The 27449-nt window shown below is 50.3% G+C and overlaps 1 protein-coding gene across 4 annotated transcripts in view; it reads right to left on the bottom strand.

Annotated features, from left to right (window-relative positions):
* PAOX (polyamine oxidase) overlaps positions 1-27449 on the bottom strand; it is a 572703-nt gene that overhangs the window by 84708 nt on the left and 460546 nt on the right. For all 4 annotated transcript variants that reach the window (XR_011268680.1, XM_069611145.1, XM_069611143.1 and 1 more), the window contains exon 7: positions 21321-21478. Coding sequence is in view for 3 of the 4 variants with exons in the window: in XM_069611145.1 (XP_069467246.1) it covers positions 21321-21478 (158 nt within the window). In the remaining variant the exon portion in view is untranslated. The remainder of the gene's footprint in view (positions 1-21320; positions 21479-27449) is intronic.

Raw genomic sequence — 27449 nt, forward strand, 5'->3', positions numbered from 1 at the left:
GCTCTGTGAGAACCCTGGGTATCACGGATCAGGACCTGGAGTGGTTGACCACCTTCCTCCAGGACCGACCATGCCAGGTCCAACTTGGGTCCTTTCTCTCCACCACCTCTCTCTCCACATGTGGTGTTCCCCACGGCTCTATCCTTTCACCCTGGCTCTTCAAAGTCTACTTGTCCCTCTTTGCCCACCTGATCTCTACCTTCTCCTCTAACTTTCAGTGCTATGTGGATGACACTCAGCTCTCTTTCAGGCTCCTCTCAGTCTCCTCTCCACTCTCGCTCATTCGTGACTGTCCATCCGCGTTCCAGGATTGGTGCGCCTCCAAGGATCTCTGCCTTAATGCCAGTAAGACAGAGATCCTTCTCATTGGGACCCCCACTCTCTCTCTCTCACTCACTCTGGCCACCCTCCTTGGGCTCTCTTCCTTCTGCTTTCCTGTGAGGCAAAAAAACTTGGTGTCATCTTCGACTCAATCCCCTCCCTCTCTCCTCACATCAAAGACCTTGTCAGGAAGGCCCACTACCAGCTAAACCTCCTCCGAGGTATTCTTTGTTTTGTCACTTTCCCCCGAAGTTCACTATCTTCAGAGCCCCGGTTCTCTCTAGACTGGACTACTGCATTAGCTTCTTTCTCAATCTGCCTTCCACTACTCTCCGCCCTCTGCAACTAATCCAGAACAGGACTGCAAGACTTATCCTTGGCCTCAAGCCCAGGGACTGTATCTCTCCAGCCCTGAAATCTCTCCACTGGCTCCAGGTGTCTGCAAGCTTCAAGTTCAAGACCCTCTATATCATCCACAAGGCTTTCTGGGGCCAGTGCCCGCACTACATCCAACTCTCTCTTCCAAAATACCTTCCTGCTCAAGCCCTTCGCTCAGCCACCTCCAACTCTGAGGGTCAGACGCCTCCAAGCAGAGAGTGGAGGGTAGATCTCTCTCCTCTGCCGGTGCCTCCATCTAGAATGGCCTACATGTCCCTGAAGTTTCGGAAGCAGCTCAAGACCTTCCTTTTCTCCTCTGCTTTCTGTCTCCCTCCCCTGCTGGCCTACCTGTCTGCTGCGCTGACTGGTTGTTTGGCTAGACTCCCGAGTCTCACCGGGTAGCAAGATTCTCCATTATCAGTCCCCCCAGCACTGCCTCTGGGCGTAAAGCGCACTTAGGGGATGTAAGGAACAAGTTACTTAGCTGTAACTGTTGTTCTCCAGCATGGGTCTGGCATGGATTCACATGCTCATGAATATTCCCCATCGTCAGGCTGGGAATCCTCGGTAAAGAAAAATCATTATCAGTTTTGTTTCTGATCTGTCTTTCGTATTAGTAACCAATCACTGATCTCTGCGTCATACTGACCACAGCCAATGACTGCCCTCTCCATAAGCCCCGCCTCTGGCAGCCATCTTCAGATTTGGTAGCACGTGAAGTGGCAGTATGACCAAGTGAAGAGCCGCAGAGGGGAAGGAGGGAGGGTTCGCATGTGAATCCATGCCAGACCCACGCTGGAGAACAACAGTTACAGGTAAGTTACTTGTTCCTTCTCCAGCATGGGGTCTGGCATGGATTCACATGCTCATGAATAAAAGAATACATAGCAGTATACACATGCACAACCACCGGCGGCAGCAACAGGCTCAACATTAAGCAATACCACAACTCAACATTAAGCATCTCTTACCTTCTCACCAGGCTCACGTTAGGCGAACAGGTTGCGCAGCACTGCTTGGCCGACCCTCGACTCCTCCCTGGAATCCCGGTCGACGCAGTAGAATTTCGTGAAGGTGTGCGTCGACCTCCACGTAGCAGTCCTGCAGATGTCCAGCAGGGGCACACCAGATAGGAACGCCGTGGTAGCTGCGATCGCTCTGGTGGAATGGGCTCTCGGACGGCCAGGCAGCAGTCGGTTTGCCAACCGAAGACAGTACATGATACAGCCGGAGAGCCATCTGGAAATGGAAGCCTTTGAGAGAGCCTTCCCCTGATGGACAGGTCCAAAGTTCACAAAAAGTTGTGACGTCTTCCGAAAACTCTTCGTGCGGTCCACGTAGAACTTCAGCGCTCTAGCCACATCCAGCGAGTGCAAAGTCCTTTCAGCCGGCGACGAAGGCGACGGGAAGAAAACAGGCAACACCAAGGGTTCGTTGAGGTGAAAGTCCGACGGCACCTTGGGCATGAAGGAGGGGTGCGTCCTGAGCACTACCCTTGTGTCGTGAAAAGTCAAGTACGGGGGCTTGCAGGAAAGGGCCTGGATCTCTCCCACCCGTCGTGCGGAGGTGATGGCCACAAGAAACGCTGTTTACCACGACAAGAACTTCAACGGAGCCGAGTGCAGTTGCTCGAACGGAGGTCCCATGAGCTTGGTCAGCACCATGTTGAGCTCCCACGCCGGGGTCGGAGCCTTCACCGGCGGGAACGATCTGAACAGTCCCTTCATGAATTCTTTCACCAGACGATAAGACCACAAAGACGTCCGTACCGTGGTTCTGGTGTATCGGGAGATCGCAGCAAGATGAATCTTGATGGAAGCGTGCGCCAGTCCAGCCTTGGCCAGCGTCAGTAGGTACGGCAGTACTTGAGGAGCCGTAATCCGTAGAGGGTTAATCTTCTGTGCGTGGCACCAGACAGAGAACCTCTTCCATTTGTGTCCGTAGCATTTAAGAGTTGAGGACGCCCTGGCCTTTGCAAGAACCTCTCTGCAGTCGGACGGTATGTCGTAACCTCCAAACTCTAATGCTGCAGAAGCCAGGCGTGCAAGTTCAGCGACTTCGGGTCGTGATGGAGGATGGCGCCTCCTTCCCTGGAGAGAAGATCCGCGTCCACTGGCAGCTTGATTGACGGGGACGCTGACAAGTCCAGAAGGTCCGGGAACCATATCTGCCTCGGCCACGCAGGTGCGACGAGGATCATCCTGCACCATGACCTCTTGAGCTGGTTGATGAGCTGGGTCAGCAACGGCAATGGAGGGAACGAGTATAGGAACAGGCCCTCCCAGGGGAACGAGAAAGCATCGCCCATGCTCCTCGGCTGGGGAAACCTGCTGGCGAACCTCCGGCACTTGGAGTTCGTCGCCGTCGCAAACAGATCGATCTGGGGTGTGCCCCACCGTCGGAAGAGGCGGTCCACTAGATCCTGTCATAGTTCCCACTCATGGCACAAGCGCAGCTCTCTGCTGAGCGAGTCGGCAATGGTGTTTTTTATTCCTGCCAGATGAAACGGCACCAGGAACATCCATTGGGCGACAGCCCAATGCCACAGATCCTGCACCTCCTTGGACAGGGCTGGGGATCTGGTACCCGCCTGCTTCCTGATGTAGAACATGGTGGTGATGTTGTCGGTGAGATTCTCACCACCTTGCCCTTGAGGGACGGAAGAAAGGACCTGAGGGCCCAAAACACTGCACGGAGCTCCAGGACGTTGATATGGAGGGACTTCTCCGTCGGCAGCCAAAGGCCCCTCGTGTGCAGATTTTCGGTGTGCGCTCCCCACCCTTCCAGGGAGGCATCCGTGGTCACTGTCTTCTGGTGGCCCGGGGTCTGGAAGTCCATGCCCGCCGTCAGATGCGCGTGGGTGCCCCACCACCGGATCACTCGTCGGAAGCTCTCGTCGAGTGTGATCCTGTCCTCGAAGCTGCCCGTTGTCTGGATCCAGCGAGCGTCCAGGAACTCCTGTAACGGGCGCATCCGAAGCCTGCACAGGCGGATGTGATAAATGCAAGAATACATCATTCCGAGGAGGGATTTGCTGGACCTCACCCTGGCCGCATCCGCAACCAGCATCCGCTGCACCTTGCCCAAGATGGCCCTCATCCTTTCCTCCGACGGAGAGGCCAGAAGCGCCATTGTGTCGAGTTTCGCTCCCAGAAACAGTGCGTCTTGCGCGGGCACCAGGTGGGACTTGGCGTAGTTTATGGAGAATCCCAGGTCTGTGAGTAGTTGGACGGTCCTCGCCGTGTGCTCCGCAGCGAGCTCCTTTGTCTTTGCTTGGATGAGCCAGTCGTCCAGGTAGGGGTAGACGTGTATCCCCTCCAGGCGCAGCCGCGCCGCCACCGGTGCAAGGCACTTGGTGAACACCCTGGGTGCCGACCTCAATCCGAAGGGAAGGGCTCTGAACTGGTAATGACACCCTTGGACCACGAATCTGAGAAACTTTTGGTGTCCCTTTAGGATGGGGATATGGAAGTAAGCATCCTCCAAATCCAACGACGACAGGAAATCGCCCTCCTCCAGCTGACCCAGGACGTGCTGGAGGGTGACCATCCGGGACTTCTGTGCCTTGATGAATTTGTTCAGTCGTCGTAGGTCTAGGATGGGACGCCATCCTCCTGTCTTCTTCTTCACGAGGAAGTATCTTGAGTAAACTCCGGAGCCCCGAAGCCTCTTTGGGACGAGCTCGATGGCGCCTTTCTTGAGCATCGCCTTTACCTCCAAGAGAAGTTGAGGGACGTGATGTTCCTTCCTGGCCACGGGGGTGACGCGCGGGCACTTCTTTAGAAACTCGAGCGCGTGACCCTGGGCCAGGGCGTTCAGCACCCAACGATCGGTGGAGATGGACTCCCACACGCTGACGAAGTTTGCCAGCCGGCCTCCCACCGGGATGCTTCGGTGGGGGCCCGACCCCACGGCCGGTTCAGTCCTGCTTCGACGAGGCTTTGCCGCCTTGTCCTCCCTGGCGACGACGGCGGGGTCCGCCCGACTTGCCTCGTCCCCTGTAGGCTTCCTGTGACGACGAACGGGCCGCTTGACGGTAGGTGGAATATCCGCCGCCGGAACCTTTGGAGGCATCCTGCTTGCCTCTGGCGCTCCGAAAGGGCGGCCGTCGTTGCTGGAGAACACCAAGAGCCCGGGCCGTCTCTGTGTCCGTCTTGATGGCTTGTAGGGAATCGTCCACTGTTTTCCCAAACAGGTTGCTCCCGTGGAATGTCATGTCCAAAACTCTGGTCTGCACGTCCTGCCGGAAGTCCGTTGCCTTGAGCCATCCACGCCGTCTAAGGCACACGCCGTTGCCCAACTGGCGAAATCCAGTGTCAGCGATGTCCGTCGCTATCGTAATGGTGTGGTCCGACACCACTTCTCCTTCCTGCAAGATCCCCAGGGCCTCCGCCCTCTTGTCGTCCGGTAGGAAGTCCAGCAGGGGGGCGATCTTGTACCACAACTCCCTGTCATAGCGGGCTACGATAGCTAAGGCGTTGGCAGCCTTAATCGTCGTCGCTACCCATGAGATGACTCTGCGTCCCATCGTGTCCAATTTCTTTCCCTCGCCGTCCGGGGGGGAGGTTGACGTAGGGGCCGAAGCCCCCCCCGCTTTCTTCCTGGCTGCCGCGGAGACGACCGAGTCCGGGGTCGGCTGTGCCCGAAGGCACAAGGGGGCCACGTCCGGGACCCGGTACTTCTTCTCGTACCGATCTCTTCTCGCAGGCGTTGTGGATGGGTTCTTGAGGAGGGCGAGACCCTCATCCCAGATATCGTCCAGTAGAGGTACAGCGAGGACCATCTTCCTCTTGGTCTCGCGCCGTTGATAAAGGAAACCTTCTTTCTTCTTCTCTTCCGGGCAGAGCTGGAAAAGCTCGGATGCCCTGGCGATCATGGCATGAAACGATCCAATCTCGTCGAGCGGGGAGGAGGTGACGACGGAAGATCCTCGTCGTAAACCTCGTCGTCTGTACTCGTCGCGCCTGTGTCCGTCCCCGTATCATCCCCACGGGTCGTGGACGGGGAGAAGGGCTGAGCAGGGCGCGATGGTTGAAAAGGAGGTGGAGGATGAATCCTTCTTCTCTTACGAGGAGGGCTCCCAGAAGGGCCTGGCTCCGGGTCCCCCGTCGGAAGCAGTTCCTCCGTTGGTGGCAACGGCAATCTCGTCCTTATCTCCAAGCATAAGGACTGTATAGCCAACAAAATGGCCGCCGAGTTGTCTTGCGGCACTGGTTGAGGGGATTCCGACGGGCGGTCAGGAGCCTCGTCGGCACCCTCGACGTTCTCGTCGTCTCCTACGTCGGGATCCTTCCCGACGGGCTGGTCTTCTTCCACGCCAATGGCGTGGCTTAAGACTTCGATCAGCTCCTCTTCAGAGGTTGAGGCCGAATCCACGACGACCTCCTGCCCCCCCTTTTCTTCTCCGTCGGAGGTTTCACGGGGGTCCTGTCGATGGGCTTGAAAGAGGACTCCCTCCGCGGTGGCAGGGAGACTCTGAGCCCCGAAGTCGCCTCCACTAGTGTAACCTCCACAGGCTGAGCCAGGGCCACCGCGACAGTCTCGATAGAGGCCTTGGCAGGGTGGATCAAGGCTTTCACCACCTTAGGTGCGCTCACCGCCTTCTCCTTGGGGGGAGGGTCACCGCCTCACTCCCCCTCCAATGGGGTCTTCGAGCTCGACCGGGGTCTCTCCAGGAGCTTCGCCGGGTGCTCGGCCTTCCTCTTACCCAAGCCAGAGCATTGGCTCGTGGTTGATGGCGCCGGGGAGGGTGCGCCCTGCCTGGCAACCGTAGAGCCCGACCGTTCGGCGCTCCCGGTGCCAGCGGACTCGCGGTGCTTGGCCTTTTGTTGGGCCCCCGTCGCCGGGGCACCCTCAAAGGTCTTAGAAGACCGCTCGGACGTCGTCTTCTTCTTCTCGCCCGACGGGCTCTTCCCTTCCAGCCAGTTGGCGAGGCGCAGATGGCGGTCCTTCATGGTCCGCTCCGACATATTGCCGCAAAACGCACAGTCCTTCTCCACGTGCGTCTTGTCCTCATGCAGGCAGTAGAGGCAAAGGGAGTGTTCGTCCTCCTTAAAGACATTCTGAAGCTGGCATCCAGGGCAGACCCTGAACAGCTTTCCGGGCGTCGAGCTTCCCTTCTCCTGGGCCATGTCCGAGATGGGCCTGAGAAACTTCTGGAGTCCTCCAAAAGCGTGGCTCGACGAAATCTTCACCCTTGAGGGGAGTAGAGGAATCCGACACGGGTCCCCGTTGATCAGATAAAGAAACGGTGGAGCTTGAGGCTCTTTTGACCGAAAAAAGAGAAGGCGGGGCTTAGGGAGAGGGCAGTCATTGGCTGTGGTCAGTATGACGCAGAGATCAGTGATTGGTTACTACTACGAAAGACAGATCAGAAACGAAACTGATACTGATTTTTCTTTACCGAGGATTCCCAGCCTGACGACGGGGAATATTCATGAGCATGTGAATCCATGGCAGACCCCATGCTGGAGCACTGTAACCCGTACAGTCCCCTGCTCCCTTGCACTTACCCAGAGCTGCGTTGCCTTGGCTGCACTTATTCAGAGCATTGCCCTGATTGAACTTACCCCTTCCCTTTCCCTGGCACTTCCCACTCTCCCTTCCCCCTGCAATTTGCGTTGGCGCACTTGCACAATCTGAATGACACAAGGCCTAGTAAGATCGCTTGTCTTGTCCTCCCTCGGTCTTCCCTCCCTTGTCTTGTCGTGCCTAGAAACGCTTGTGTACAGGCATGTTATAAATGACATATATCATATCATATCATATCATATCACTGGTTGAAATGGTCCTGGGGTTGAGGGACCACTTGTAATGTAAGATATTTGTGCACACAATAGTCTCTAATTGAGAGAAGAGAATGAGCAATTGATGAATTACATGTTCACTTAATATGACTTCTCAGTACTTTTTATTCGATCATGGTCTGCCAGGGGACCTGGGACCAGCCCTGGTATGGGAAAACATTTTAAATAAAGACAGAAAAGAGAAACAAATTATCATAACAAGGTTGGTTGAGTTACGCACCGTAGTGACTAAAAAACCTTCTTCCACTTTAAATTTAGAGGCGGGCGGTGGTGCGGTCCAAGGAGCATGCGCTGCCCTGACTCCGCCCTCCGGCACCACACCTCAGTCCCCATTGATGTGTTGACAATAGATTTAACATTGCCTAATGACACCAGTATTATTAGGGGTGAGGTTGGTGGGATGTATGGAGGAAAGGGGACTATGGACTAAGAGTATGTTAGTCACTACGGTGAGTAACTAATAATTAATGTTACGTCCCGTCCCCTTTCCTCCATATTGTATGGGTGATTACAACTGAGTATAGCCCCAGGGTGGAGAGGAGACCCTCCTTAAGCAAATAAGTTCCAGAGAACCGCCTGTCCGAAGGCCGCATCAGAACTAGAGCCGGCATCCAAACAGTAATGCTTGCAGAAAGCCGAGGAAGAGGCCCAAGTGGCTGCCCTGCTTATGACTTGCCAAGGGACATGGCACTGGAATGCGATGGCCATTGGCTTGGCCCCGACTGCGTGGGCATGCATGTTGGCCGGGAGCGGCTTGTGCTGGCCCTCATACGCTTCTTTGATGGCAGAGACCATCCAGTGGGATATGGAAGCCTCAGAGGATGGCAGCCTGGTCTTGAGCCTCTGAAAGTGACAAACAGGGCATCCGATTTGCGGAAGCCCTTGGTCCTGTCCAAGTAGAATTTCAACGCACGCCTAACATCCAGGCAGTGCAGCACTCTGTGCTTCGTCCTTGGGATCGGGGGAAATACATAGGAAGGACTATTTCTTCGATCAAGTGGAAAGCAGACAGAACCTTGGCAGAAATGCCAGGTGTGTCCACAGGACTACCTTGTCCTTGTGAAAGGTGGTTTGTGGCTCAGAGGCACGAGCGCCTTGATTTCGTGACTCTATGAGCCGAGGTAAGGCCTACTAGTAAGGCCGTCTTGATGATAACCATCCTGATGTCCATGGACGCCATTGGCTCGAACAGTTTGTGCGTCAGAGTGCCCAAGACTATGTTAACGTCCCCCACAGGGTGAGGTCTCTAGAAGGGCGGGTAGAGCCTTGCAAGACCCGTCAGATGTTTCTTGATGATAGGGTTGGAGGAGGATAAAATGCTCTCCTCAGAGTTCTTGTAAGCCCCAATGGCTGCAAGGTATGTGCGACAGGTGTCCACCTGCACGCCTGAATGAGCGAGGTGTGCCAAAAAGGAGAGCACGTCGTCCAATGTGCACGCCAGGGGGTCGATTCCATTGGAATCTGCCCAGTGGCAGAATCTGGTCCATTTGCTTTTGTACTGGGCCCTGATAGCTTTGTTCCTGGCGCCTTGTATGATCTCCAGATTGGCCTGTGAGAGGCTAAGGTGCTGAAGCGTTACCTGCTCAGGTAGCACGCTCTGAGGGCTAGTTTCCCTGGCGCAGGGTGGATAATTTTGCCCCCTTGCTGTGCCAGAAGATGTGCTGGGCCCCTCGGGAGGTGAATCGGGGGCACTTCCGAGAGACTGAGAAGCTCCGAAAACCATGGCCTGGCCGGCCTCCATGAAGCCATTAGAATGTTGCGGAGTTGGCGAGACTCCTTGATTTTGCAAATTACCCTGTGAATCAGGGGCGTGGGCTTTCATGCCGGTCCACTGAAGGTGAAATGCGTCGCCCAGAGAGCCGGGCCCTGCCCTTGCCCGGATGCGAACTCGGGACACTTCCTGTTGTGCCAGGTGGTAAAGAGATCCAACTGGGGGTGACCCCACCTGTGGAAGATCTCCTGAATAACAAGGTTGTTTAGCTGCCACTCGTAATTGTCCCCTCCCAGCCTGCTGAGCCTGTCTGCTTCCAGGTTGGATTCCCCCGGGAGGTGGACCGCTGTGAGGTATATGGCGTTTTCCAGGGCCCACTCCCACATGCTGATCGCCATTCTGCACAGAGGAGGGGATATGGTGCCTCCCTGCTTGTTGACGTAGTACATGCTGGTCGAGTTGTCCATCTGGATGAGGACAACCTTGCCCCTGAGAAGTGGTAGGAATGCCCTGAGCGCCCGTTCAGCTCTAGCCAACTGATGTGGAATTCCTGCTCCTGACGAGTCCAGGTGCCGTGGACCGAGAGATCGTCCAGGGTGGCTCCCCAGCCCTCGAGGGAGGAATCCGTGGTGATGGTGGCCTGCGGAGTGGTAGGCCGGAAGGGCTTGCCCGCACACAGGTTGCAGTCTCGGGACCAGCAAGTCAGGTCTGGGTGGAGAGATGGAGGAACGTTGATCATCTCAGATTGAGAGCCCCGCTCCAGGTTCCATGAGGCCGCGAAGTGCAGCTGAATCCTCCTCATCCTTAGTCTCGTGTGCGGAACGGCTAATAAGACCGCTGCCAGAAGACCCAGGAGATGTTCTCTGCTGAGGAAGTGGGTGGTGGCCCTATTGATTGCCGAGATTTTGTCCTCTGACGGAAATACCTTCTCGAAGCACATGTCCCATTTGAGGCCCAAGAATGTCAGAGTCTGCGTAGGCTGCATCTGTGACTTCCTGAGATTGAGCGAGAAGCCCAGATTGTGCAGTGTGTTCATGAGGGCATGGGAAAAGTGGTAAACCGCTTCCAGAGATGTAGCCCTGACGAGCCAGTCGTCAAGGTATGGGTAGATGCGGAGGCCCTGCGCTCTGAGGAGGGCTGCCACGGCATTCATGAGCCTGGTAAAGACCCTGGGGCAGAGTTGAGGCCAAAAGGAAGGAGCATGTATTGGAAATGGTAGCCCATTATCCTGAACCGTAGGAAAGAACGATGGGGCTGCCAAATCGGGACGTGTAGGTACGCGTCCTTCAGATCCAGGGAGCACATCCAGTCTCCCTTGTCCAATGTCTCCGCTATAAAAGCTGGCGTAACCATCTTGAATTTTTGCAGGGGTAAGGAGAGGTTGAGAGTGGAAAGGTCCAGCACAACTCTCAGGCCCGCCTGGTTATTCTTCTGAATGGCGAAAATCCTGAAGTAAAAGCCACAGCCTCGCTGGGTGTGTGGGACTTCCTCCACTGCCTGGCTCTCTACGAGAGACCGGATCTCCGCCAAAAGAGTTGGTGTCCCAAACTGTGGGAGTGGATGGGAGGAGGGAGGAGAGGCTGGAATAGGAAGACGGTACCCCGTGGATACTACGGATAGGATCCAGGAGTCGGTGAACTTCTGGCGCCCGAAATGTGCCTGGAGAGCAAGCCTGCCCCCCACCGGAGACACTTGAACCCAAAGGGGCGTGCCATGCTTTCTTTCCCTCGTAGGCTGCCCCTGAGGAAGGGGACTGGAAAAAGTCCTTACTCCCCCCCTCCCTTTTTGTTGCTTGCGCCGGTTCTGGGACAGCAAGCGGTCCGGCTGCCTGGATCTGCGTTCCTGGAAGACGCAGAACCCTCCATATGTACAACCCCTTTCCTAGCGCTGCTGAGATTGGGTGTACGATTTGGGCGTGGTCTTTGTAAGGATGGATAAAGACTTAGCTGTTTGTGAGATGTTTTTCTTAATGTCCAGCTCTTCGTCCATAGAGGAGTGGAAGAGCTTCCCCCCTGTTCCCCTCGAACGGTAGATCTAGTATGCGTTCCTGGACATCCGGGTTGAATTTTGTTGCCCGGAGCCAGGCTGTTCTTCTCATGTCCATGCCAATACGGATGGCACGGCCTGAGGTATCAATATGGGCCACTGTGGATTCCAGCCAGCTTGGCCTCGGCTAGCCCCACCTTAAAGCGTGATTGGCTCTGGGTGGTGAGTTCCGTGAGGAAGTCTGCAATTTCCCACCATAATCTTTGGTTGGCGGCTGCCAGCATGGCATCAGCGTTGGCTTGACGTAGATGTAAAGAGGCGTTGGATTAGAGTATCTTGCCATACGCACCCAAGATCTTCTCCTCCTTGCCTAGCAGCGCCGCAGAGGAAGAGGCTTCTTGGCCAGGGAGACTACATTGGTTTGCATTGGAATCCTCGATTTGGCAGAGGTGTGAGTACTTCAGCCAGAATCCCTTCTGCCGGCTGCTCGACCTGATGTTGGGGGAAGGCCCAGGTACTCTTGCCAGACCAGCAAGACGTTTGTGGAAGGCCCTGGCTGAGGCTGGCGTGTCCAGATCCTCCTCCTCATCCGTATCCTGCAGATCTGGAGGATCCTGTGGAGGAGGTGGAGGAGTAGTTGGCACCGGAGGCTGGTGTACTGGGACCGCGGCAGGAGGCTGAGGAGGTGGTGGAGTTGGCTGTGGAGCCGGGGCAGGCGGCTGCCCTGGGGCATAGGGGCCCGATGGAGGCGTCTGTGGTGCTGCTAGCATGGCGGGAATGACTTCCCTGATGGCGTCTTTGAGGATAACCCCCATCTGAGGACTTCACGAGGCCGAGGAACTTCTCGAAGAGCACCTCCTCACTGGCCAAAGAGGTGGCAGGGGGTGCTGACGGGGGTAGCAGGGAGCAGCTGGAGCCGCTGCATACCCCACCCATATGGACGCAAAGGAAAGCTGCCCTGCAGAAATGAGGGGTAGACTGTAGGTTACATACCTGGTTGAGGCCAGTCCCACCTTGACACTCGTTCTTCACACAATTCCTGGAATGGCGTCGGACGGGTGCCTCTTCATCTCGCGGTGGCCATTTTGTTGAGCTGCCTGCAGGTGCCTGCGATGTGTTGCTCGGCCCGCTGGGCCCGGTCTCCTCAAAGACTCTTGTGTGTGGATCACGAGGCCTACCCTGCTCCTCCGGCCTAGGCAAGGTATGTGCGACACCCTCGACCCGGGGGTCGGTAGAGCTGCGTTTAGGCTCCCCCTCGGACGTATTGGCGGTATTAGGGCGTAGCCCCTCTGCCATGGTGCCGGTAAAAGGGCGGAGCCCCTCGGGTAAAGACCAGGTATAAGAACCTTCCGGTCCCTCAACACTGCCACCGGCAGGACCCGAGGATCCCTCGACCCGAAGGCCGGTAGCTGAAGCAGCCTCGGTGCACGTGCTGGTAGAAGGATCTGAACGGTCCCTCCGGCGCAGGAGAGTCCCTGGGAAGAAGTCTCCATTGCGGGGTGCGATGGAGAATACCGGCCCTACCGTGGGCCTGGTTCAATGTTTCACAAAGTTCTTGAGATCCTCTGGAAGCGACCTCCATCCAACTGGCTAGTCTATTCTTCAGCGCCTTCGAGGACAGCGAGTCACACGCCGAACAAGATTGCCAGTGGTGGTCTGGGCCAAGGCAACGTAGGCAGAGGGCCTGAAGTTGGAAAGAGCCCGTTGCAGGATGGACACCAAGTCAACATGCGCCGGGGAGGAGCGCGACGCCTGAGGACCTAGTTCCTGAATGATAAAAGACAAAAAGAAGAAGTATCCGCACGTGGAATTACATTTCTGAAGCCAAACCCAGGAGCGCTGGTGAATTCGGCCCGTTCTCGTCGATGCGGAAAAGGGGACTGAGATGTGGCGCCAGAGGGTGGAGTCAGGGCAGCGCATGCTCCCTGGGCCGCACCCCCACGCGCCTCTAAATTTAAAGGGTAAGAAGGTTTTTTCTGGTGAAAAAGGTTCGGTCTCCCGTCCCTTGGAAGGGACGCCCAAAGAGTATGGAGGAAAGGGGACGGGACTTAAGAGTTCATTGTTTTCTTGCTTCAGACCTTTGAATACTTCTCTGTAGTTTGGAAAACAGAGCGTATGGGTCCCATTCCATTCAGTAGTACGAACATGGACGCAAGAATGATTAAAGACTGAGCTTGTCCACTCGAATCAAAACCAATTTGCCAGTTGTACAGATTTGATACAGAACAATACGGACCCATTTAGCTGTACAGGTCTTTCTTGCTGTAAAGACTGCACACCGGAGATATGATTTTATTTCAAGAAGAGAGCACACGTTTGGCCATTTATACATTGCACCAGTAATGTCATTTTGTTACCTTGGATGCTGATACATAATTGAGCCGGCAGTGGAACATGTAGTTCTGAAATGTCATTGTAGAATTCAACTAATCAGCTATGCCACCCATTAGGAAGTCAATGGCTTTACTCAGCCAAGTGTAAAACTTCTCCTAATTTTAAGCTAAGTGTATACAAGGGACCCCGGTAACATGGCACACTTGAATCTAAGAACTAGACGACTTCCTATACCAATCATGGAAGTGTGTAACCTCAACCCACAACCAACATCCTCCCTGCTAGAGTTTAGCAATAATCAGAAAGGGAGGCACAAGCAGAGTACATGCAGCAAGTAGAGTGGACAAAACAGAAGGGGGAGAATGAGATGAAAAAAGGGAGTGGGATAGAGAAGAGGTTAGTGATGGATTACAAGCAGAAGCAGGACAGCAGGACTGGGACAGGGGAACAAACGCATAAAGGAGCTTGGAGAGAGAGGATTACAGTATATAAAGAGCATAAGTGCATGGATGCCTGCTTCCACTACATGGTCTTGTGGTGCAGAGCAAAGAACAAGTTACTTCTTACCTTGCAACGTTCTTTCGATAGGATGTTGCTCCGACGTACTCCTTATCTTTGATAGATCATCTCCCAGCTTGCTTGCCTCGGAAACATTTTTTCAGTAGAGGGCGCTGCGTGTCGACGTCCCTCGAGCCGATGTCCCTCGACGGCCTCCGTATCGGCGCTGACGTCACCACGCGTATAAATAGACTCGCGCAGCGTCCGTTGCTCAGTTCCGTTTTGACGTTAACAGTTGTTTTACATGAATTGGTTATTGACCTTGAAGGAGCGTAAGCTTTAACCACAAGGGAAGTATTACTGCGGGGATGGATGGGAGGGGCGATAAGGAATACGTCAGAGGAACATCCCATCGAAAGAACGTTACAAGGTAAAAAGTAACTTGTTCTTCGAAGGGATTATTTCCTCCGACGTATTCCTCATCTTTGATAGACTCCCATAGCAGAGGTGTGCAATTGGAGGTGGGAGTAAAACGCCATGTTTCCTTTTAGGAATGAACCAAATGTAATACGGCTTTGCCAAACCTAGTCTCTTGACTAGAGGAGGAATCCAGGTTGTAAAATCTTGTGAAGGTATGTGCGGACGACCATGTGGCAACCGCACATGTCTCAAACCGGAACCCCTCTTTGGAGGGCCGAGGAGGCTGCAATACCCCTGGTTGCATGAGCCCTAAGATTTTGAGGAGGCTCTTTCCCTGCCAGTTTGTAACATTCCAGGATGGCCAAAATAATCCATCTGGAAATGGTTTGTTTTGTTATCGGTAGTCCCAACTTGTGCCCTGAGTAAACCACGAACAGTTGGTCTGCTTGCCTAATCCGATCAAGTTTGCTGATGTAAAAACTTAAAGCCCGCCTTGGGTCCAGCCTATGTAGCCTTTCTTCCTCTTTCTCCGGATGGGGAGGCGGATAGAATGAAGGTAAAGTAATTTTCTGAGTGATGTGGAATTCAGAAACCACCTTTGGGAGGAAATTAGGCTTCACCTGTAGGACAGCCTTGTCTTTATGAAAAATTGTATGAGAGGGTTTACAAGATAGAGCTTGTAATTCGCTCACCCCTCTAGCAGATGTTAAAGCCACTAATAAAACAGTTTTAAGGGTGAGAAATCTTAGCAAACAAGAGTAGAGTGGTTCGAAAGGAGTACCCATCAGGAAATTTAAGACTACATTTAAGTCCCATAAAGGAACCTGGAAAGGTCTTGGAGGGTAGACATTAGTTAATTCCTTTAGAAATTGTATTACTAAGGGTAATTTGAAATACGAAGGCTCCTCCGCAGTGCGCTTGAAGATCGATAGCGCTGCGAGATAGCCCTTGATAGTGGCAACTTGAAGGCCTGAATTTGCCAAGTAGAGTAGAAAGGAGAACACCGCTGGTGTACCACATGAAAAGGGGTTGATATTCTCTTCTCTACACCAGCTGCAAAAATGTTTCCAACGGCAGCGGTATAAAGACTTTGTTGCTGGCCTTCTGGCCGAAAGCAACACTTCCATGACGTCATCAGGGAGGTCCCAATCCTTGTATCTCAACCTTTCAGAAGCCAGGCATGAAGGTTGAGGGTTCTGATGTCTGGATGGAGAACCTGATCTCCCTTCTGTGAGAGAAGATTCTTCTTGAGTGGAAGATGAATTGGAGGGCAGATGGACATGTCCAGAAGGTCCGGGTACCACGTTCTCCTGGCCCAGTCTGGGGCATTTAGGATCATGGTCCTCCGGAATCTTCTCAACCTCCTGATCATTTGAGGAATGACAGGGACTGGTGGAAACGCGTACAGGAGTGGAAATTCCCAGTCCACTACGAACGCGTCCCCTAGAGCTCCTCTTGGGGGAAATTCCCTTGAACAAAACAGATCGCACTTTCTGTTGGTACTGGTGGCAAACAGATCCACTTGAGGGGTTCCCCAAAGGGCGAAGATCTCCTGAAGGACTTCCGGAGCTAGTTCCCACTCGTGGGAGACTGTGCCCTGCCTGCTCAGAGCATCCGCCGTCAAGTTCTTCTCTCCGGCTAGGTGAACTGCAGATAGAGAGATTCCTTCTTGAATTGCCCAAACCCAGAGCTGCATTGCCTCTCTGCACAATGGCAGTGATCCTACGCCTCCTCTTTTGTTGAGGTAGTGATTGGCCACTGTGTTGTCCGTCATTATCAGGACATTTTTCCCCTGTACAGATGGCAGAAAAGCTTTCAGCGCTAGCCTGATTGCTCTCAGCTCTAACAGGTTGATATGTAGTCTGGACTCTGATGGAGACCAACGACCGCTGATGGTCAAGTCGTTGGTATGGGCTCCCCACCCCGTGAGTGAGGCATCTGTGACTACTGTTATCTCCGGCCATGGTTGCCAAAACAGTTCCCTTTCAAGATATTTTCCTGGCAGGCCCACCACTGAAGGTCTCGAGCCACCTTGTCCGGAACCTGAAGGAGGTCTGTCATTCTCCCTGAGAACTGCGACCACGGGTTCTCAGTGCCCACTAAAGAGATCTCATTCTCAGGCGAGCCTCTGGCACAAGGAAGATGCAGGATGCCATGAGGCCTAGCAACCTCAAAAAGTCAAAGGCTGGGAGACGTTGGGCATTTTGAAACTTGGTGACCATCTGCAGAATATCTTGAGCCCTCACCTCTGCTGGTGAGTCTTTTCCCAGGGAAGTGTCCAGGACCGCTCCAATAAACTGGAGTCTCTGTGATGGTATCATCTGTGACTTTTTTACATTGAGGGAGAAGCCCAGTTTGTGAAAGAAGTGGGAGACATAATCTAGCTGGGTCTGAGCTTGTTCCAAAGATACAGCTCTGATCAGCCAATCGTCCAGGTTGCAGCCACTACCGACATTAGTTTGGTGAAGACCCTATGGGCGGAGGTCCGCCAATTGCGAACCTCAGGTATTTCCTGTGTTTGAGATGCATTGGCACATGGAAATAAGCATCCTGAAGGTTCAGAGATACCAGCCAGTCCTGGAGCTGGAGGGCCTGAAGGATCTGAGAGAGTTTTACCATCTTGAACTTGTCCTTCCTGAGGAACTTGTGCAATTCTCGTAAGTCCAAGATAGGTCTCAGGCCTCCGCCCTTCTTCGGTATTAGGAAGTAGGGGGAGTACCAGCCCTTGTTCTGCTCCGCTACAGGTACCGGTTCTATGGCACCTTTCTCCAGCAGGTCTACAATTTCCTGCAAGAGGAGCGGATCTGGAACTTTCTGAGAGCTGTTCCCCGGTGGAGGACTCCGAGGAATGCGTAGAAAAGGCAGGCAGTAATCTTGGGCAACTGTCTCCAATGCCCAAGCATCTGACGTAATAGCCTGCCATTCCCTCAGATGTTGAGTTAGCATGCCCCCTACCGGTGTCTTGTGAGGAGAGTCCTCAGAGTGATTTAGAGGCAGCTGATGCAGATGCCGAGGGTAAAGAGGCACCTGCTGCTGCTGCTGCGGCCTTTGTATTTTTACCCCGTCCACCTCGGGTGAATCTTTTTTGACCTCTTTGAACCGAATGTCCTCTACCTTTTCCGAATGCGGAGTAAAAGCGAAAGGACTTACCTCTCCAAGAGGTTCCTGAGGGGTGATATGGCGTTTGACGGATTGCAGCTCCCAGGGATTTTGCTGCTGCTTTGGATGTCTGCAACTTTTCTAGGCTGTCATCCGCCTTCTTACCAAACAAAGAAGAGCCGTCAAAGGGCATATTTAAAAGTCGAGCTTGTACATCTGAAGCAAACCCAGACTTTCGCAACCACGCAAATCTGCGGGTTGTAGTACTTGCCGCCATGGCCCTACTGATACCGTCAGCAGAATCAATGCCAGTTTGAAGGGATTCACACATTGCGTCTTTACCATCCTTAATGATGTTTAGAAACACTTCCCTTTCTTCTCCCTCTGGCAGGCAGTCAGCCGCTGATGAAGCACACTCCCAAAGTGTATGGCTGAACTTTGCGAGTGTACAAGTAGCGTTAATAGATTTCAACGCCATGCTACATGCAGAAAAGACTTTCTTAGCCATAGAGTCTTATCTTTTGTCATCCCTGTCCTGTGGAACAGTAGGGTATGCCGATCTACTGCCTAATGCAGTTGCTGCTTGAACAACCAGACTCTCTGGAGTTGGATGTTTAGACAAAAATTCAGGGTCAGTAGCAGATACCCTATATTTGGCTGATAACTTCTTGTTAACCGCCGGGATAACCTCAGGAGTTTCCCAGTTAGCCAATATTTTTCTTTGTAATGCAGCGTGAAATGGAACCACAGGATCCTCCTGTGGGCCTTTAACTAAAATGTCTGTAAGGTCATCCTGTTGGAATGCAGGTGAAGGTGTAGACCAACCCATGAATTCTATAATTCTTGCCATTAAAATTCTATAAGGTGTCTCGGCATGTTCCCCTGGGTCTGGTTTGGCAAATTCTATTTCTGGGGAAGTATCTAACCCACTTGCCTCATGTAAGGATTCTCAAAGATCCTTTAACCTATTTTCCTCAGAGGTAAATTCCTCTGGTTCATGTGTTGCAGATCTCTGCAACCCAAAGGGTCTTTCTTGATCCGAATCCTCCCCTTCCTCATAAATTGAAGACAAAGGTCTGAAATGATCAGACCTTGGAAATGGCTTAAATCCCATTTCCAGAGCAGAAGGGGCTAAATTTCTCATAATTGCTTGAGAAAACGACGTTGTCGACGCGGACGTTAAAGGCTTCGAAAACACTGAAAAAGGCGTCGAGAAGATTGGAAGAGGCCTCAAAGAATTCGAGAGGATCGGAATCCTACGGGAGGTTGTCGATGACATTCTCAAAGTCGTGTTAGAGGCCCTGGGTATGACCATTGGCTGTGAGGTAGTGACGGCCGTGGGTTTGTTCTTTTTCGGCATCGAAGACGGCATCGATTCCATCGACCTATGTGTCGATGAGCCCTTCGATAATGGCGTCGATGACGCAGATTTACGCGTTGAAGGGACTTTCGACAATGGCGTCGATGGCACAGTGCCTTTGCTCGAGGGTTTGTGACGCTCTCGAGTAGTTTCTTTCGCCGGGTGCAACGATTCGGGGCGTTTCGATTTTTCGGGTCTTTCACCCAGGCGATCACCCTCAGCTGTCTTTCGAGGGGGTCGAGGCCGCTTTCTCGAAGACGCTAAGCATCCTTTTATGGAATTCCTCCCACTCAGCCTGAGAGCTATGTTTTCAGGGGCAGGTGACTCTTTCCGGAGAAACAGAAGAAGACGAGGAAGGGGATCTTCGACGTCTCTTACTTGAATGCTTGGATCTCGAAGAGTGGTGGGAACTGCTTCGAGACCTAGAACGAGAATGTTTCCTGTGTCAGCGAGGAGACGAATGCCTCGACTCTACCGAGGAAACTTTCGAAGGAGTTTTAACTGTCTTACCTCTCTTAAGCTTCCCCTTACGCTCCTTCAAGGCTTTCGCCGTCATGGACATGCAGTCCTCGCACTCCGAACATTGGTGCTCCGATCCTAGGCACCACAAACAGATCCTGTGAGGATCTGTCAACGACATTTTCTTTCCACAGTCTCAACATTTTTTGAAGCCGGGCCGTGGAGTCGTCGGTTCGGATGAGGAAGCCATTGAGTAAGAGTTGGTATTCTCGAGGAATAATGAAGAATATTTCTGACTAACGAACTGAGCAACACCATTCCGAGGCCCACAAAGTACAGAGAAACAGAACTGAGCAACGGACGCTGCGCGAGTCTATTTATACGCATGATGACGTCGGCGGCGATATGGAGGCTGTCGAGGGACATCGGCTCGAGGCACGTCGACGCGCAGCGCCCTCTACTGAAAAAAAACATTCTGAGGCCAGCAAGCTGGAGATGATCTATCAAGATAAGGAATACGTCGGAGGACACAATCCTTTCGAAATACAGTTTGTAAGTGAAAGTGAAACAGTTATTATTTTTTTTTTTTTTTTACAGAGGATTCCCGGACTGACGGGGAAAATTCATGAGCATGTGAATCCATGCTAGACCCCATGCTGGAGAAGGGAGCTATTCTCTTGGCATTGTGAAAAGCCTGAGAAAACCAAGGAAAGGGAGTCATTCCCCCTGGTGTTGATAGACGGTGGAAAAGAAGCCAAGAGAAGGGAGTCATTTTCTTGCCCTTGTGTAGAGTCAGGGAAAGGGAATTGTCCCATCCTGGTGTTTGTGAACATTGTGTGAGAAACCAAGGGAAGGGAGTTATTTCCTTGGCATTGTGAGAAGCCCAAGAAAGACATGGGCAAGGGAGTCGTTCCCTCTGACGTTGTGAATTGCCAGTTATCCTTCCTGGCACTGTGACAAGTATTAAGAAACCTGAGGAAGGTTGGGGGGAAGACATGGCCCCTCTAAACACTGTGGAGATACAAGACTTTCTTTTTCCACGTGCATTGGTGGAGTGCCAAGCCAAGAATACTGTTAAGACTTTTGGTTTTTACCTTGTTGAAGAACTTTTCCTTTTCACATCACCCGAAAGTGAACTTTGGTCTTTTGTCCAGAAGAAGGGAAACATTCTTCTTGACCAAGAAGATCACCCAATTTATTTAGTATAATTTAGAGTGTAAGGGAAGGAAATAGGATTTGACACATGACGGTGGACTATTTGTTTTTGACGGACATCCTGACAATTGGTATTTGGTTGAGGCATGGAATCCCCTCTCAGTAATGGGGCCCAGTAGGGGTTTCTCTTATTTTGGTGCAAGAAAAGTCTATAATCAAAAATATGCCACCTGTGTGTCAGTCTCCTACTTCTACACCCTCACACTCTCCAGAAAGCACCAATATTGGAAGCATTGAAATGTAAGATGTAAAACTTGAGACAATCATTTACATCCATTAGGGTTTTACCAAGCTTCCTCTGCAGTAACCTCAACAAGACTGGCTTTACCAGACAGGGAATTTGGACATGGTCCACACATATCCTGTCAAACTGATTATCAAGCTTTTTATTTGTACTTTTTTAAACCACTTTTTAATTTCTGTTACTAGGTCTTCTCATCTTTGGTTTCTGCTAGTTTCCTCGGCTTTAACCTTCATAGTCACTTTCTTTGTATTATTTTATTATTTTTTCTTGAGTTGCTGTGGTGGCCTTGTTGCTCACTGGCTTTTGGGTCACACGGTGCCCAGCAAGATCATTAACATGAATAAACTCTTTCAAAACACTGGAGCTGCAAGTATCAGGTCATGACAAGGGTACTGAATGTGTCACATGGAATTTACCACTGCAGTAGTCTTGCCGTTGTGCCCTGCCAGGTCCTCAGTTACTGGTAACATACAAGGCGGAAGAACTAACCTTGGGATCAGTATTGCCTTCTGGAAGCGGTTCAGCAATAATATCTATGTCCTCCCCGGAGCATCCAACGGCCACATAGCTGTAGGATCCTTTCGTGTAGGGCTGACTGTGCCACTTAGAACGCAACATCCGTATAGGTGGTGCCAGATGAGGGTTTCCTAAAGAAGAGATACAGAAGTATTACATTTACTCGATAGCCACCTCTATATTTTGAAGGAGTGTAGATAGATAGCAGGGATGAATAGTACATTATTATTATTTTGTTGTTAAGATTTTAAGTTTATTACAAACCTTTATCTTTAACCACATTTTTGTTCCATCGTAAAAGTCATAATCTAAAATTACAGGCATTCATAGATCTTTAGACATTCCTCTAGTCCAACAATGAAAATGGACCCTGAAAACCTTTTCAGATGCCTAGTACACCTGCTTCAATGTAATCAAATAACATCCAAGATCTTTACAAACACATCCTTTAAAAATTATCAGACAAAAAAAATGGCTAAAAAATGTTCGTCCAGCAAGAGAAAAGTCCAGATTTCATCCGCATCTAAGCATCGTCTGTCTAAAAACATTTTGCCCCCCCATATGCCTAGTTCTTAATAGTACATTATATGAAAGGGATGTTGACATTTGGTAACACATTATACATTTCAAATGTAACCTGCCATTAACTTAACATTAGCTCAATGTGGCAAGAATTAGATCAAAATCTGCTGCAGATCATGTCATAATGTGTAAAGGCCAAATCCTGATTAGCCAGGGACCAGCTAATGATGTGGTTCAGGGCCATCTCCCAATGTGCCAGGAGTCGGCTCATAATGTGCCAGTGGTCAGACCATTACACACCACTATGCATGTGATAAAGGTTAGCTCATAATGTGTCAGGAAGCCAGCTCACATTGTGCCCAGACTTGGTTCATCATGTGCCAGGTGACAGCTCATGGCGTGATGGAGTTATTCATTATGTTGTATAACATACTACACAATACTCAGTCAGCACATATCACACCTGAAATAAGCAGATAATGTTTCATTGGCCCACCTCATAATACAACAAGGATTCTCTCACATTACACTAGACTATCACCGTGAAAGAAGAATCCGGAGCGATGCATACTTTCGAGTTGACAATCCTCCATTCTGGCTTTGAAAACTTTAGCCTTTGAGGACACACCTTAAAATCAGTGTTGAGGACCATATGTGACACCACAGAACAGATGCCGGGTTTTCACAAAAATGCAAGTTTCCACAAAAATAAGCTCTATTTATAACTCATGCCAAATTAAAGTGCAGCACAAGGGAACATGCACTGTGTCACAAACAGTATTTACATGCCACAAAGGTAAACAATATATCCAGAAACCCTCCGCTGCCATGAGAGGTTAATTGCATAGTGCAGCAACTAAAATGGTCCTTCAGTATGGAGTCTAATGAGCCCAGAAGAACGGTGTTATGGGGTTACCCATCACCTTTAAAGTAACCAAACAGAGAGAAGGATGGAGCCAGAAAGCGAGAGAATAAAATTGTGGACTCTGCAGGGGTAAATAAATTGCAGAATGGCACACCTTGCTCCAAGGGGTTCTGTGGAGCATGTGAAAAAGCTATGGGTCGTAGCACACAAGCTCACATTCACTCTGCAGGTCTTGTGTGACGAAGTCAGGACATTGACCCCGTTCCAGGGCAAATAAGGAACTCTGCGACCTAGGAAAGTCTGTCTAACAGGGCCTTTAGGTCAGAGTGGTGTGCTACTCATAGGCAGTTGTTCAGAGAATTTTCCAAAATTCTTTTGGTGAGGATTTAGGAAGATGAACAAACCCATCTATTAGCAGGCTTCACCTTAGGTTTATCCTGCAAGTGGTAGTTAAATAGGCAGAGTAGTCAAGACTTCGTTCTGAGGAGGGGAGCAGGATGACAATATGTCACAGATGACACACACACATTAAAGCAATGCCCACACATTATGGTACTGAAAGTATACTCAATCCAACTTTCTTGAGAAAGACTACATCTACATTACAGGCATGTTCTAAGTTTTGAAAATAAAGCACAAAAAAAAACTATGGGGTGGCCCAAAGGGACACCAACTAACAAATGAAAGTAATAAACAATCCTCATTAGGTATGAAAAGCCGTTAGTACTTGTTTCGATAGATCAAAAGATTTGCCAATAGCCAACAATGAGACAAAGACAATAGGAAGCTCACATTTATAGGTAGAAATGGTCAAAAGATGCACTTTTTGTAGAGGAGCTGCAGAGGAGACAATTTTCGGGATGAAATCAACAAGGGTGATCTACATGACAATCGGTTGAAGATGATGTCCAGGAAGGAAGATTGCACAATGGACAAGAGATACAGAGGCAGGCCTTGTTGCAGACTGGTGCTGAGGAGACATGCCTGCAGGTGGAGTCGCCAGGGAAGAGCAGAGTCGACCATGGATTTAAAGTTGGAGGTCTGTCAAGATGTGAAGAAGGCTGCTGGAGTGAACTGCAAAAGCCAAGAGGCTAATGTTGCAGAGAGTGCTCCAAACTGCAGAGTCCCAATTGGTCACAGTTTTTGGGTTGCAGGGTCTGCAGGCAGAATACCTGTTGATGGAATTCTGACCAATAATGCAGACGAGGTTGGTGGACTCGCAAGAGGCAACCCCCAAGATGATGCACACAGAAGCAGTGAAGAGTTGGCCAAATACGGACCCCTGGTTGGCAGATGTTACAGTCTAACTCTACAGTGCAAGATGGAACAGTTAAGGGTCTCTTGAAGAAAGGACAACAGGAGTGTCAGGCCTAAAGAGTCCAGAGATGAATCAAGCAATTTCGAACAGCAGAAGTAACCCAGTCGAGTCTCCAGCAAAAAAACAGTGCTCACACTTTTGGAATGGTGATACAGAGCCAGAAGCTTCAAGAGAACACACAGTAGCTGTAGAGAGGCAGGATCCAACTTCCCACACCGGGATCAGTGAGATGGGAGAAGAATTGCAAAGTGGGCTACCACCTCTGGACGTGGAGTAGCAGATCTTTGCGTTTCAGAAGGATCAACATGCCATCAACAGTACTTCCAGTAGGATCCTCAGTGAAGTAGTCTTTTTCCAGGTGCAAAGGAGCAGTTGTAGACATTCAAGTAACTAATTCCACGTAATCCTAACAGATACAGTGGAGGTCAGACGAATACTTGCTTTCGTGGGCATCAGTGCACAAATGCACAAGGTTTTGGATTAAGGTGTCTGGCAGACTGTCATCCCAGATAAAACCAGTTCAATCCAGTCAGGCTGCCTTTGTGAGATTGGGCCATAAACAGACAAACATGGCCGTTCTAGTTCCAGCAAACAAAATGGAAGGATAACAAAGCCAGTTATGTAGTTATAGGACCGCAAATAGGAGTAGTCTGCAAATAAGACACACATAGTGAGAAAACTCACCCAAGGACACTATGAAGCACTTTAGAAGTACCCCCGCTTACATAGCCATAAGGACTAGCGAGGCAGCACAAACAAATAGATTGCTGTCACCAGTGAAGCTTTAGATAAAATACTAGGGAGAAAAAGAGGTCAGGAGACTTGCAAAGCCAGAATAAATATTAAGGGGATCAGTTAAGACAGAATTCTTATATTGTGGGGGCGGATTCATTTTGCCCCCTTGCCCTCATATTTTTTGATCACTTATTTTTGGTGGCCAGAGAGCATTCTCCAGACATCCCCTTGCATTGCAGCCTTTTTCTTTTTAACTTCAAGCATATGGTATTGGGTGGCTCCAAAGCCACCCAGTCCAAGGGGTGCTTCTCAGGACAGCCAGCTCTGTCATAGGATAATATAATCATCCTAAATTGGTTAGTGGTAACTAGATTTCTTTTTTTTTTTTCTTTTTATTTGTTTTGGTTACACAGTAACCTTTACAAAAGTATTAAATACAAAAGAGAATACATATACATTAAAATACATTAAAAAGACTCACACAAAAGATAAGAATCATTACTGTCTCCAAAAATCATTATTTACCCAAGATAATGATTAGACAAACTACCGCATCCTATAACATATACATTTGCATGATCCGTCTACTTAACAAAAGCACAGTCATCACAAGTAGTGTCAGATATGTGACTAAATATGAACAGCCTAAATCAAGCTTATGAGAAAAGTATTCATGAATCAGACAATTTTCTTGATCTAAACAGGGGCAGTACATTCATCGCCCAATATAGTTATACAGCTGACCATAATCACAATCCACATTTTATCTTTAAAAAACAGAGGACAGCTAATTGAAGCTTCATTCGATTCCCGTGTAGCATGTCCTGCCACAATGCCATAAGATCAACACATTCAGTATTGGGCACAAATTGTGAGAAGCATTTAATCCGTTCTGGCCTTAAGCCAACGCACGCATTCAATCAAGATATGTTCCAGTGTTTCTGCCGGTACCTCATTTTTACAGAATCTGCACAGATGGACTGAAACAGGATTTCCTGACCTGATGTTCAGCATTTCTCCTGTCTCAAGAACATTGAACCGGAACCTCATGAAATCCTGCCTCCACGCTTTACCTGGAAATTTAAGTAATTATGGTTCAGTATGGCCCAATTTTTTGATGTTGGAGAACAAATGACAATAGAGCTTCTTACATTGTACTTCCGCAACTGTGGTGTTACAGTCACAGTGAAGAAGCAGACTCTTGACCTTCGGATTCAAAGTAAATAGCTCCCGAGAAACCCCTGCATGTCCAAGGGATTCCAGTGCTTCCCTTTCCAGGTCCACAAGGAACTTTGATACGGCATTGCCTTTAACAAGCCCACTTCCCATAATTCCATACAGGTTAGTGTCGTTACCCAAAAGCAGTTTTCTATACATCGCAAGCCGTCGCCACTCAATTGTGCTAGAGATATAAAACGGCCCCAATTCATAGCGAATGACGGCGGCGGGCACACATTTTGGGAAACACCAAGTCATAGAACTTAAGAAGCAGGCCTCATACTTAATTTCCTTCCGGCACCACAGCGGGGCAAACTCGGGACCATAACTAAATTGTGGCACAGTTTTGTTTCGATACATATGAAAACATGGTAATCGGGAAAATTTCCCATACTTATTATCTGTTTTTCGTAACAGAGAGATGAGGGAATTGGTTTTCTTGTCAAGATAGTTACAAAAATGTACCTTTTTTTGTCCTCAAAAATAGGATAGCCCAGATATCTAATGGCATGGCAAACAGTTAATTTCACATGATCTAGGAACCAGGAGAACTCGATTGAACTTTTCCTGTGACTTAGTCGCAATATAACAGTTTTGGTGTAGTTCATTAATAGCGAATTAACCTGGGTGTAGTTTTTGAAGGAAGTGAGTAAGCGTTGCAGACCAATAGGGGTATGATCAAACAAAGTGACATTGTCTGCATATGCAGACCAAAAGACCTTGACTCCCTCAACTTTTGGCGATGCAAGGGAAAGTCCTTCCAAATGGAGACCTACGTCAGAAAAATACAAATTAAAAACAGTGGGGGCAAGAATACAGCCCTGTCTAAGGCCATTACAGGCCTTAATTTCCTCTGACAGGGATCCATCAGTGCTCAAACGCACCTTGATTTTCGTTTCTTCATGCAGATGGTAAAGTATAGACAGCAACGGAGCTGGCATGCCCATTACGTAGAGTTTGCCCCACAATGTGGTTCCATTCACTAAATCAAAGGCAGACGTCAGGTCAATGGACGCCAGGTAAATGGGAGAATTTCCCATTACCCGGGCCTGTTGCTGCATAATATTGATCATGAGTCCGTCTGCATCCGTAACCATATGCTTTCTAAATCCAAACTGAAAAGGGGAAAGAATCCCGAAACCCTTTATCCAATCATGTATATGCTCCAGAATGAGGGAGGCAAAAAATGTTGAGTCGGCGTCCAGCAAAGCAATTGATCTATAGCTGGAAGGGCTAGACCTATCACCCTTGGCACGACGTAGGACATGTGCCAACTTCTCTGGAAAACCCTGGTGATTACAATATCTTTGAATAAGAAAAACAAGATTTTTGCCCACAAATTTAGATTGCCCTTGAGGACAATATTTGCAAGTAAATTGGGACCGGGGGCCCCAGATGCTGAGCAACGTGCGATCATTCTCTGAATATCAACCAAGGCAAAGTG

Source organism: Ambystoma mexicanum, chromosome 8 (assembly GCF_040938575.1).
Source record: "Ambystoma mexicanum isolate Mex_15411 chromosome 8, UKY_AmexF1_1, whole genome shotgun sequence".
Taxonomy (NCBI): Eukaryota; Metazoa; Chordata; class Amphibia; order Caudata; family Ambystomatidae; genus Ambystoma; species Ambystoma mexicanum.